The 13,656-nt window shown below is 43.5% G+C and overlaps 1 protein-coding gene across 2 annotated transcripts in view; it reads left to right on the forward strand.

Annotated features, from left to right (window-relative positions):
• CHAF1B (chromatin assembly factor 1 subunit B) overlaps positions 1-13,656 on the forward strand; it is a 41,590-nt gene that overhangs the window by 12,284 nt on the left and 15,650 nt on the right. For both annotated transcript variants that reach the window (XM_073668389.1, XM_073668390.1), the window contains exons 5-9: positions 5,894-5,997; positions 10,408-10,504; positions 11,415-11,502; positions 11,681-11,774; positions 13,483-13,552. In XM_073668389.1, coding sequence (XP_073524490.1) covers positions 5,894-5,997; positions 10,408-10,504; positions 11,415-11,502; positions 11,681-11,774; positions 13,483-13,552 — 453 coding nt within the window. The remainder of the gene's footprint in view (positions 1-5,893; positions 5,998-10,407; positions 10,505-11,414; positions 11,503-11,680; positions 11,775-13,482; positions 13,553-13,656) is intronic.

Consider the following 13,656-nt stretch of genomic DNA (forward strand, 5'->3'; position numbering starts at 1 on the left):
TGTGGTCTGGAGAGTGAAGTCTCCAGGCTGTGTTTGGGTGAAACCAGAGACCGACACCGGAGCACTGGTGTTGCAGAAGACTTCACTGTGCTACCTGCATGGGGCAGAGCCTTGCTTACTATTGGACTCTGTGGTACCTTATCTTTTTGTTTTTCTCATTAACCCCGAGAGGGCCTGTTTATTTTTATGGGATGCTGTTGAAGTTTATGCCTCAGAATAAACCAGCAGGAAGTTAACCCAAACCGTGTGTCCTGTGTCTACCACTGGAGAGCCGAGCGAGTCTCTTTACCAATATATATATCTGGCAAAAATGAAGAGACCACTGCGCAGTTTTCTAACAATCCCCATCTCCAGATGTCTGACGGCCATTCCATTCCAGTGTCAGTTGAATTCCAACCACCGTCCACCTCATTCTACTTAATGTGCTTCTGATTAGGTGATCACCTGAACCAAATCTTATGTAACGAGGGAAACTATAAAAACCCTGCTGTGCTCTTCACAATCCTCTTGCAATAGGACAAGCTGGATGGCAAAACAAGTGCTAGGAATAGCCCAAGAGTAATTTGAATGGAAAAATAACTTTTAACCATGCCAAAGGAGTTGAAAAGAAAAGTCTTGAGTGAGGAAAAGAAGGGCTCAATTCTGGTTTTACTATACAGTGAGCGTCATGTTGCCTCCATCCTTAAAATTTTGAAGACAGCAGTCCATTACAACAAGGTCAAGTAGCAGACATTGGGGACAACAAAGCTACAGACCGGCAGAGGGGCAAAGCGACTCTCCACTGACCGGGATGACCGTCATCTTATTTGAATGTCACTCAGCAACCGCAGGATGGCATCAAGTGACGTACAAAAGGAATGGCAAATGGCAGCGGGGGTGAAGTGCAAGGTAAGAACAGTTCATAACAGGCTCCTAGAGGCCTCAAGTCATGTAAAGCTAGAAAAAAGCCTTTCATCAATGAGAAGCAAAGGAGAGCCGGGCGGAAGATTGCCAAAGACCATAAGGATTGGACCATAGAGGACTGGAGTAAAGTAATCTTCTCTGATGAGTCTAATATTCAGCGTTGCCCAACACCTGGTCATCTAATGGTTAGATGGAGACCTGGAGAGGCATACAAGCCACAGTGTCTTGCACCACTGTGAAATTTGGTGGAGGATCGGTGATGATCTGGGGATGCTTCAGCAAAGCTGGAATTGGGCAGGTTAATCTTTGTGAAGGACGTATGAATCAAGCCGCATACAAGGTTATCCTTGAAAACCACTTGCTTCCTTCTGCTCAGGCAATGTTCCCCAACTCTGAGGACAGTGCCCCATGCCGCACAGCTAGGTCAATCAATGTGTGGATGAAGGTGCACCACATCAAGACCCTGTCATGGCCAGCCCAGTCTCCAGATCTGAACCCCATGGAAAACCTCTGGAATGTAATCAAGAGGAAGATGGAAAGTCACAAGCCATCAAACAAAGAAGAACTGCTTACATTTTTGTGCCAGGAGCGGCGTGAAAGACTGGAGGAAAGCAGCCAAGACGCATGAAAGCCGGGATTAAGAATCATGGTTATTCCACCAAATATTGATTTCTGAACTCTTCCTGAGTTAAAACATGAGTAATGTTGTTTCTAAATGAATACATACATACATACATCTCAAAAAAATAAAGGGAACACACTTAACCCCTTTTCGACCAGGTCAGTAATAGTACGCACCTGGTCGCAAAGGCCGGTTCAGCGGGAGCTCCGGCGCTGAACCCACACTGAACCGGGCACATGTCAGCTGATTATTACAGCTGACATGTGCCCGCAACAGCCGCTGGTGGAATCGCGATCCACCCGCGGCTGTTAACATGTTAAATGCCGCTGTCAATCTCTGACAGCGGTATTTAACTCGCGCTTCCGGGAAGCGCGTCCTAAGCCCCGCCCATCGGTGACCCCTTCACGTGATCGCGGGTCATCGATGGGTGGGCATGACAACCCAGGGTCTGCAGCAGACGCCTGTGGTTGTCATGTCTCAATTGCTATGAGTGCCACCTAGTGGTCAGCGCTCATAGCAAGTGAGCATTTCTGCTGCATACAAGCGATCTGCTCATCGCCTGTATGCAGTAGAAGTAATCAGACATCTGCTGCTTCTAGTCTCCTATGGAGACTATAGAAGCAAGCAGTAAGTGTAAAAAAAAAAAAAAAAAAAAATGTTTTTAAAAATATTAAAAAAAATATGAAAGTTTAAATCACGCCCCATTCAAAATTAAAAAAAATTAAAAAAAACACACACATATTTGCTATCGCCGTGTTCAGAATCGCCCGATCTATCAATATAAAAGAATCAATCCGATCGGTAAACGGCGTAACGAGAAAAAAATTCTAAACGCCAGATTTACGTTTTTTTGGTCGCTGCAACATTGCAATAAAATGCAATAACGGGTGAACAAAACATCGGATCTACCCCAAAATAGTATCAATAAAAACGACAGCCCGGCGCAAAAAATAAGCCCTCACCTGGCCCCAGATCCCGAAAAACTGAGACGCTACGGGTCTTGGAAAATGGCGTTTTTTTGTTTTTTTTTTCTTTATAGCAAACTTTTGCATTTTTTTTCACCACTTAAATGAAAAAGAATCTATACATGTTTGGTGTCTACAAACTCGTAATGACCTGGAGAATAATGATGGCAGGTCAGTTTTTAGCAATCAGTGAACGTGGTGAAAAAAAACCCCAAAAAACAACTGTGGAATTGCATTATTTTTGCAATTTCACCGCACTTGGAATTTTTTTCCCGTTTTCCAACACACGATATGGTAAAACCAGTGATGGCGTTTAAAAGTACACCTTGTCCCGCAAAAAATAAGCCCTCATACGGTCATATTGAACGAAAATTAAAAAAGTTCTGGCTCTGGGAAGAAGGGGAGCAAAAAATGAAAACACAAAAACAGAAAGACCCATGGTCGTTAAGGGGTTAAACAACAGAATATAACTCCAAGTAAATCAAACTTCTGTGAAATCAAACTGTCCACTTAGGAAGCAACACGGATTGACAATCAATTTCACATGCTGTTGTGCAAATGGAATAGACAATAGATGGAAATTATTGGCAATTATCAAGACACCCTCAATAAAGGAGTGGTTCCGCAGGTGGGGACCACAGACCACATCTCAGTACCAATGCTTTCTGGCTGATGTTTTGGTCACTTTTGAATGTTGGTTGCACTTTCACCCTCTTGGTAGCATGAGACAGACTCTACAACCCACAGAAGTTGCTCAGGTAGTGCAGCTCATCTATGATGGCACATCAATGCGAGCTGTGGCAAGAAGATTTGCTGTGTCTGACAGCGTAGTGTCCAGAGGCTGGAGGCGCTACCAGGAGACAGGCCAGTACAAGACAACCAACAGAAGATTAGACCCCTAAAATATAACTTTTATTCGAATATGCTAAAAAGGACTCAGTAGTCACCATAACATGGGACGAGATATGAGGGATCATCAATGATAAGTGTTGCTCCCTGTCTATTTATATGATATCAGACTGTCTTTGCATTTGGGACATGATATAAGGGACTATCTATGATAAGTGCTAAATCCCTGTATTTTCTGACATAGGATATTAGGAATCACTAATGATTTGTGTTATTTCTTTGATATCTATGAGATGTGACATAATGCATTACCAATGATAAATGCTATTCCTTACTAAATGATATTGAGATTGTTTTAATGCATTTAGAATTGGTCATTTGTTTTGCTTGTATGTGTTACAGTCTCTATCACATTCTGGCTCTGACAATTTAGAACGACATAGAGCAGGATGCATATGTGATACCGGTCTGTGGGCATTACTTCTGGGGATTAGTCTCATAACAGAACCTGCTTTATTAGCTTTGGTTATTTAGTATATGCTGGTTTGTGTATGAATGTAATAAACCAGCTATCTTGAGACAAATTTTACCTTCTAAAAAATTCCCAGGGCTATTATTATTGTCGCAATATATAGACTTGGGTCTCCTTAAATGCATATCTATGATGAATTGTCGGCTTCTTAATCTGTACGTTCACTTTTCTCTATCTTTTATTCACGATTGTGTTTTTTTAAATATAAAGATAGAGATTTACCAGGGATATTAGGGACACCGACGTTGAGCGGGGGCGCCACGGAGCAAAAATTAGGGTGCCAACCTCCGCTGTCAGGAAGGGAGAGAATTTAGGGACAAAATAGGGACAGATAGAGCCCGTAATCCCTCCTGACTGATGTGTGACTTATCCCTGTTCCCTGGCATTTTGTCTTGTTTTTGTGTTTGTTGTTATGGTGACTACTGAGTCCTTTTTAGCATATTCGAATAAAAGTTATATTTTAGGGGTCTAATCTTCTGTTGGTTGTCTAGTTTTGCAATTGGGCCCCGCTTATACATTCCTTGTTCAGGTGTTTAGACAGGCCAGTACACCAGGAGAAATGGAGGGGGCCGTAGGAGAGCAACAACCCAGCAGCAGGACCGCTACCTCCGCATTTGTGCAAGGAGGAACAGGAGGAGCACTGCCAGAGCCCTGCAAAATGACCTCCAGCAGGCCACAAATGTGCATGTGTCTGCACAAACGGTAAGAAACTGACTCCATGAGGGTGGTATAAGGGCCCGACGTCCACAGATGGGGGTTGTGCTCACAGCCCAACACCGTGCAGGACGCTTGGCATTTGCCACAGAACACCAGGATTGGCAAAGTCGCCACTGGCGCCCTGTGCTCTTCACAGATGAAAGCAGGTTCACAGTGAGCACATGTGACAGACGTGACAGAGTCTGGAGATGCCGTGGAGAGTGTTCTCCTGCCTGCAACATCCTTCAACATGACCGGTTTGGCAGTGGGTCAGTAATGGTGTGGGGTGGCATTTCTTTGGAGGGCTGCACAGCCCTCCATGTGCTCGCCAGAGGTAGCCTGACTGCCATTAGGTACCGAGATGAGATCCTCAGACCCATTGTGAGACCATATGCTGGTGCGGTTGGCCCTGGGTTCCTCCTAATGCAGGACAATGCCAGACCTCATGTGGCTGGAGTGTGTCAGCAGTTCCTGCAAGATGAAGGCATTGAAGCTATGGACTGGCCCGCCCGTTCCCCAGACCTGAATCCGATTGAGCACATCTGGGACATCATGTCTCGCTCCATCCACCAACCTCACGTTGCACCACAGACTGTCCAGGAGTTGGCGGATGCTTTAGTCCAGGTCTGGGAGGAGATCCCACAGGAGACCATCCGCAACCTCATCAGGAGCATGCCCAGGCGTTGTAGGGAGGTCATACAGGACGTGGAGGCCACACACAATACTGAGCCTCATCAGGAGCATGCCCAGGCGGTGTAGGGAGGTCATACAGGCACGTGGAGGCCACACACAATACTCAGCCTCATTTTGACTTGTTTTAAGGACATTACATCAAAGTTCGATCAGCCTGTAGTGTGTTTTTCCACTTTAATTTTGGGGGTGACTCCAAATCCAGGCCTCCATTGGTTAATAAATGTGATTTCCATTGATGATTTTTGTGTGATTTTGTTGTCAGCACATTCAACTTTGTACAGAACAAAGTATTCAATGAGAATATTTCATTCATTCAGATCTAGGATGTGTTATTTCAGTGTTCCCTTTATTTTTTTGATCAGTGTATATACACAATTTATTATTTAATTTTTTATTTCTATAGCGCCAACATATTCCACAGCACTTTACATTTTAGATTATTATTTTATTTTTTTTATAATCTATTTTATTGTATTGTTTTGAGCACTGTATTCTAGATTTGTGTTGTGGATTGTTTATTAGACCTTAGTTGCTAGAAAATATATTGAATGTTCCTTCAACCTTCGTTTTTATGTTGGCAGACTGCCTCAAGAAAGGTTAAAATCCTCTAAATATTCTTCTTTCATTTTGCAGGGGTCACTTGGAAGATGTGTACGACATTAGCTGGACACAGGACAGCAACTTCATGGTTTCAGCATCTGTGGATAATTCAGCAATTATGTGGGATATTGTTAAAGGTGCGGTTACATTTGCCTTTTGCTATGTTTAATAGACCTTTTAAACATGTCTAAAAAAAATCTTCCGGATTATCGTCACCATCCATGAAACAATTTTTTTTAATAGTCTATCCCATGGCTTATACCCTTTTACCACATTGATATGTACGAGACCTGCTGCAGGAATCCAGTCAGTCCTGCTGTCCCTTTGATTAATACATTGATTGTCCATTATAAAGGGGTCGTCCACTTTTATGACATATTTTAAAATTGAGTCACGGTGGTGCTAAAAAAAGAAAAAAAACCTACTGGACTGCAATTGCTTCTCTGTACTTCTGCTGGCATTCCCTACCAGTCTCCTGACTACTTCTTCCAAAGAAGAAAGTGAGTTGTCAGGTGACTGCTGCAGCCACTGATTGGCTGCAGTGGTCAAGTTCCAACCAAGCCTTCAGAAAAATGCTGGGAGACTTTCTACGACTCCCAACAGAATTTGGCCGCAGGAGTCACAGAATGACCCCCCTCCTGCCAGAGGAAGCCAGAGACGCCCCTTCAGCACGCAGGAGCATCAGGGGGACGTGTAGGTGAGTATGGGTGATTTAAAGCGCCACCATGGCCTTTATTTTAAACTATATCAAAGAGGACAATCTCTTTAAAGGGCTGGTCCAAAGTCAAACTAAACTTTATTCTAAATCCCTATCTATTTAGTGCTGTAAAAGCTATTTTCTAATATAATTATATTAAAAATTCCCTACCTTTCCGTAAATGCTCTATTATTTTTTTTCCTGTGACGATTCGTTTGAGAAACCCCAGCGTCATCAGTGACCCTCATTTCAGGGGCTGTGCTCGTCCCTCCATGCGATCTGTGAGATCTGCACAGTGACAGTGCCCGCTCTGTTGTCGGCTCAGGTCAACAATAATCAGCCGACAACAGAGCGCTGTCACAATACCCGGCATGCAGGAGACTAGTGACGTCACTAGCAGGGGTGGCGCTAGTCTCACGCCTGGGTTTCAGAAACCGCACTGTTGCTGGCTGAGTATTACTGATCTGAGCGGACGCGATCACTGTGCAGATCTCACAGGTCGCAGGGAGGGATACAGCAGGGATGAGCAGAGCCCCTGAAATGATGACTCTTCGTTTCACAGAGGGGGCAGTGACCGCAGCCTCTGCCCCCTGCTCTGATGATGCTTTGAGTATCCCATGCACTGGGATTATTCTCAAATGTAGCGTCATCACACAGGGGGAAAAAAAAAAAGTAGCAAAGCAGTTATATAGTGTAGATAGGGAATTTCTAATACAAATACAGTTAGGTCCATATATATTTGGACAGAGACAACATTTTTCTAATTTTGGTTCTAGACATTACCACAATGAATTTTAAACAAAACAATTCACATGCAGTTGAAGTTCAGACTTTCAGCTTTCATTTGAGGGTATCCACATTAAAATTGGATGAAGGGTTTAGGAGTTTCAGCTCCTTAACATGTGCCACCCTGTTTTTAAAGGGACCAAAAGTAATTGGACAGATTAAATAATTGTAAATAAAATGTTCATTTCTAGTACTTGGTTGAAAACCCTTTGTTGGCAATGACTGCCTGAAGTCTTGAACTCATGGACATCACCAGATGCTGTGTTTCCTCCTTTTTGATGCTCTGCCAGGCCTTCACTGCAGTGGTTTTCAGTTGCTGTTTGTTTGTGGGCCTTTCTGTCTGAAGTTTAGTCTTTAACAAGTGAAATGCATGCTCAATTGGGTGAGATCAGGTGACTGACTTGGCCATTCAAGAATATTCCACTTCTTTTCTTTAACCCCTTAACTACCAGTGCCGTATTAGTACGCATATTTGCGTACTGCCTGTTCAGTGAGGGCTCCGGCGCTGATTATTACAGCTGACATGTGCCCGCAACAGCCCCGGGTGGAATCGCGATCCACCCGCGGCTGTTAACATGTTGAATGCCGCCGTCAATCTCCGACAGCAGCATTTAACGCGCGCTTCCGGGTAGCGCGTCATAAGCCCCGCCCACCGGCGACCCCGTCACGTGATCGCGGGTCACCGATGGGTGGGCATGACAACCCAGGGTCTGCAGCAGACGCCTGTGGTTGTCATGATCTTGTCGCTATGAGCGCCACCTAGTGGTCGGCGCTGATAGCACAGGACCATTTCTGCTGCATGCAGGGGACCTGCTCGTCCCCCTGTATGTAGCAGAGGCGATCGGACAGTTGCTGCTTCTAGTCTCCTATGGAGACTATTGAAGCATGCAAAAAGTAAAAAAAAAAAAGTTTCGCCCCATTCAAAATAAAATATATAAAAAAAAAACCCTACATACACATATTTGGTATCGCAGTGTTCAGAATCGCCCGATCTACCAATATAAAAAAAGAATTAATCCGATCGGTAAACGGCGTAACGATAAAAAAAATTCTAAACGCCAGAATTACGTTTTTTGGTCGCCGCAAAATTGCAATAAAATGCAATAACGGGCGATCAAAACATCGGATCTACCCCAAATGTTATCAATAAAAACGTCAGCCCGGCGTGCAAAAAATAAGCCATCAACCAGCCCCAGATCACGAAAAATGGAGACGCTACGGGTCTTAGAAAATGGCGCTAGTTATTATTTTTTTATTATTTTTTTTTTTTTAACCAAATTTTGGAATTTTTTTTCACCACTTAAATATAAAAGAACCTATACATGTTTGGTGTCTATGAACTCGTAATGACCTGTAGAATGAGAAGGGCAGGTCAGTTTTAGCATTCAGTGAACGTGGTAAAAAAAATAAATAAAAAACAACTGTGGTATTGCACTTTTTTTGCAATTTTACCGCACTTGGAATTTTTTTCCCGTTTTCCCGTACAGGATATGGTAAAACTAGTAATGGCGTTGAAAAGTACAACTCGTCCCGCAAAAAATAAGCCCTCACATGGCCATATTGACCAAAAAATAAAAACGCTATGGCTCTGGGAACAAGGGGAGCAAAAACGGAAAATGCTCCGGGGCTTAAGGGGTTAATAAACTCCTGGGTTGCTTTGGCTTTATGTTTTGGGTCATTGTCCATCTGTAGTATGAAACTACGACCAATCAGTTTGGCTGCATTTGGCTGGATCTGAGCACACAGTATGGCTCTGAATACATCAGAATTCATTCGGCTGCTTCTGTCCTGTGTCACATCATCAATAAACACTAGTGACCCAGTGCCACTGGCAGCCATGCATGCCCAAGCCATCACACTGCCTCCGCCGTGTTTTACAGATGATGTGGCATGCTTTGGATCATGAGCTGTACCACGCCTTCGCCATACTTTTCTCTTTCCATCATTCTGGTAGAGGTTGATCTTGGATTCATCTGTCCAAAGAATGTTCTTCCAGAACTGTGCTGGCTGTTTTAGATGTTTTTTAGCAAAGTCCAGTCTAGCCTTTTTATTCTTGATGCTTATGAGAGGCCTGCACCGTGCAGTGAACCCTCTGTATTTACTTTCATGCAGTCTTCTCTTTATGGTAGATTTGGATATTGATACGCCTTCCTCCTGGAGAGTGTTCTTCACTTGGTTGGCTGTTGTGAAGGGGTTTCTCTTCACCATGGAGATTATTCTGCGATCATCCACCACTGTCGTCTTCCGTGGGCGCCCAGGTCTTTTTGCATTGATGAGTTCACCAGTGCTTTCTTTCTCAGGATGTACCAAACTGTAGATTTTGCCACTCCTAATATTGTAGCAATTTCTCGGATGGGTTTTTTCTGTTTTTGCAGCTTAAGGATGGCTTGTTTCACCTGCATGGAGAGCTCCTTTGACCGCATGTTTACTTCACAGCAAAACCTTCCACATGCAAGCACCACACCTCAAATCAACTCCAGACCTTTTATCTGCTTAATTGAGAATGACATAACGAAGGGATTGCCCACACCTGTCCATGAAATAGCCTTGGAGTCAATTGTCCAATTACTTTTGGTCCCTTTAAAAACAGGGTGGCACATGTTAAGGAGCTGAAACTCATAAACCCTTCATCCAATTTTAATGTGGATACGCTCAAATGAAAGCTGAAAGTCTGAACTTCAACGGCATCTGAATTGTTTTGTTTAAAATTCATTGTGGTAATGTCTAGAACCAAAACTAGAAAAATGTTGTCTCTGTCCAAATATATATGGACCTAACTGTATATTAAAAAATAGCTTAAGTTACTAAGATAGATTGGGATTTAGGATGAAATTTAGTTTGACTTTGGACCACTGCTTTAAGAATAGAACATCAATGAAATGTAATTCCTCCATTTTGACAAAAAAATTAGTATAGATGAACCCTTATATTAAAACCCATCATGGGTTCACGATGTTGAGTGATCACTACAAGATATTTAGAGCAATGTGTTTGCTCTGTGAAACAAAGTGTGAATAGGTTCTAGATTTTAAACACTATAATGTAAACTTCTCTCCTTTTTTAGGTCAGAAAATTGGTATATTTAATGAGCATAAGAGCTACGTGCAGGGAGTCACCTGGGATCCCCTTGGACAGTACATCGCAACGCTGAGCTGTGACCGGTGAGACTTTCTACGTACCATGTTGTGAACCTCGCCACAAAAATTTCTTCCGTTAGGAGGGACTGGAGTAAGATTTGAGGTGTAAGGAACGCCGCCGCTCATCATGAATTTGACAAGCAGAAACTTCTATGCCCCTATCCCGCCCAAGCTCCTCTACTTTGTCAGAGTTGGGTGAAGAATGGCATTAAACTGTCAATTAATCATTCACAAATGTACTCCAATGTCCCCCACCACACCTCCCCGGAGTGATTTTTTTTTTTTTTTGTACACCTGAAATTTCTGCACTAATTTTGCATCACTTTAGCAGAACAAGCGTTGCAAAAATAAAGAGCTTTTTTTTATTATTATTTATTTTTTTTAATTTTGCACAAAATTCATTTAACATATGCACCATTTTTATGAATTTGGTGGCAAAAAGTCAACAATTACAAAGATAAAGGGCCTTTTAAAAAAAAAAAAAAAAAAAAAAAGGCAACTGGTTAACTGTGCTTAATATTGTCTAAGATTGTGTAAAAAGTAAAGACCCCCGGCTTATTGTGTCTCCGCCTGTACAGCCATAGGGCTCATCCTGACATCCGTGGCTTTCAGTCCGATATCTGACTACAATGCATGGAATGACAGCCGGTCTCCGTACCCGAGAGTGACCGCCTCCAAGAAATAGATGAAGCGGTCACTCTCGGGTCGGGAGAGCCGTGACCAGTCCCAGATTTAGCGGTCCGTGCTCGGAGCTATTTGCCACAGACATCTGTCACATTTTATGACCGGAATAACTCCTTTAATGAAGAGGGTTTACTTTATTGTACTTTGTTGTACTTCTCTGATAGTTTACATTTAATAAAACTAAAATCTCTATAAGTTTTAGACTTGTATTGAAATATTCAACCAGTTTATGTGAATGTTGTGTGCGCAGAGTGCTGAGAGTCTACAGGACCGAAACCAAGAGAGTCGCCTTCAATGTCAGCAAGATGATGTCCGCTATCCCCACTCCTGAGGGAGAGGTACGGTATTAATCTTCTTTATCGGATGCTTTTGTAGTGAATGTGCTCCGCATGGTTTTATAGAGCGATCATATGAAAAGAGGATGACGCGTGATTGCTGTTAGTGGGGCCACATCTGGAAAAATGTTGTAAATCTATCATTTAAGCTGACATTTTATGGATTTTTCCTCGCTTGCAGGCTAAAACATACCGGATGTATCACGATGATAGTATGAAATCTTTCTTTAGGAGACTGACCTTTACACCTGATGGTTCTCTCCTCCTCACCCCAGGTTTGTTTCTTCAGAATATTGCTTTGTGAAAATTTGTATATTCTTTGCCCTGGAGGGCAGATTTTATATTACAAGGTGCATACATTAATAAATAGAACCATTAGACCTGATGTGACTGATATATTTGCTGTGAAAGTTAAGTTAATGTTATACTGGAAATATAAATCCTTCTTAAAAGTTTGAGTCCAGGAAGAGACTGAAAGAGTTCAAGTCCAAGTGTATTCATGAGCTTAACTCAATCTCTACCCACCGAGCCTGATTGTCAGCTCCTCAGTGGACATTCATAGTAACTGAGGTCGCCCCACAGCACAGACGCCTGGTTCCACATAGGGGACAAGTACGTACCGTATTCATCATAATAGCTGCGCAGCAGCACCTGACGCTATGCCCCTGTATTCTGGAACCAGTGGACTGCTTTTTGAATTCTGAAACAGCCGGAATCACTATTCCACATACGTGTATATAGATCACGGGTGTACAATCTGAAGAAGGTTGACTTGACCGAAACGTTATTTTTAGCTGTACACACTACTAGAATCTGAATAAAATCATGCAAAAAGTGCCGGTTTCCATTTTTATTGGCAGCTCCTCGGTGTTTCTCCTCCCTGCTGTTGTAGAATCTGCACCCACATAGCCTGATTGGCTGCGCCTCATTGACCTCCTCCCTGCTGTTGCTGAATCTTCACCCACATAGTCTGGCTGCTTTTCAGTGTCTCTCCTCACTGCTGTTGCTGAATCTGCACCTACATATCCTGATTGGCTGGCTGCTCCTCAGTGTCCTTCCTCCCTGCAATTGCTGGAGCTGCACCCACATATCTTGATTGGCTGCTCCTCAATGTCCCTCCTCCCTGCTGTTGTTGAATATGTGCCCACATCGCCTGATTGGCTGCTCCTCAGTGTCCCCACCCCCCTGCTGTTGCTGAATCTGCACCTACATATCTTGATTGGCTGGCTGCTCTTCAGTGTCCTTCCTCCCTGCAATTGCTGGAGCTGCACCCACATATCCTGATTGGCTGCTCCTCAATGTCCCTCCTCCCTGCTGTTGTTGAATATGCGCCCACATCGCCTGATTGGCTGCTCCTCAGTGTCCCCACCCCCCTGCAGTTGCTGAATCTGCACCTACATATCTTGATTGGCTGGCTGCTCCTCAGTGTCCTTCCTTCCTTCAGTTTCTGGATCTGCACCCACATATCCTGATTGGCTGCTCCTCAGTGTCCCCACCCACCTGTTGTTGCTGAATCTGCACCCACATATCCTGATTGGCTGCTCCTCAGTGTCCTTCCTCCCTGCTGTGTAGAATCTGCGCCCACATAGTATAATTGGCTGTTCCTCAGTGTTCTCCCTGCTGCTGAAATCCCACACAACTCAGTACAAACTGCAGCTGGACGTTGGCCATAGTAGGGGGAGACTGAAGAATACATCTGCACTCATGAACTCTCTGCAGCTAATGTCCGGATTATGCAGCTGTTCTGACATGGAGTATCGCAGGTCTGAGATCTATTAATGTCTGCAGCTTGTATTGTGAAACCTGGTTACAGACCCTCTTTAAAAGGAGTCTTCTGGTCACATCCACACGACATGTGACAACTGCTAGATTGATCAGTCACTGAGCTCTGGGACCCCCACTTATTGCTTTATGATGGTCTTGCATGTGTGTGTTAAAGACATTTCTAACCCTAATGCTTGTTGTTTTTTTCCCACTTTTCAGCTGGATTTGTGGAGGTCGGAGAGTCGCTTGTTAACACAACATACGTGTTCTCTAGGAAAGGTCTGAAGAGGTCAGTGCTCGTCTATTACAATTTACTTAAGTGATCTACTCGTCCATGAACGGTAGAAAGGAGAGAACTGTAATATCTATGGATCGTGACTCCATTATTACATT

The sequence above is a fragment of the Phyllobates terribilis genome, unplaced genomic scaffold (genome assembly GCF_046119375.1).
Source record: "Phyllobates terribilis strain yellow unplaced genomic scaffold, ASM4611937v1 Scaffold_2__4_contigs__length_985480577, whole genome shotgun sequence".
NCBI classification, from domain to species: Eukaryota; Metazoa; Chordata; class Amphibia; order Anura; family Dendrobatidae; genus Phyllobates; species Phyllobates terribilis.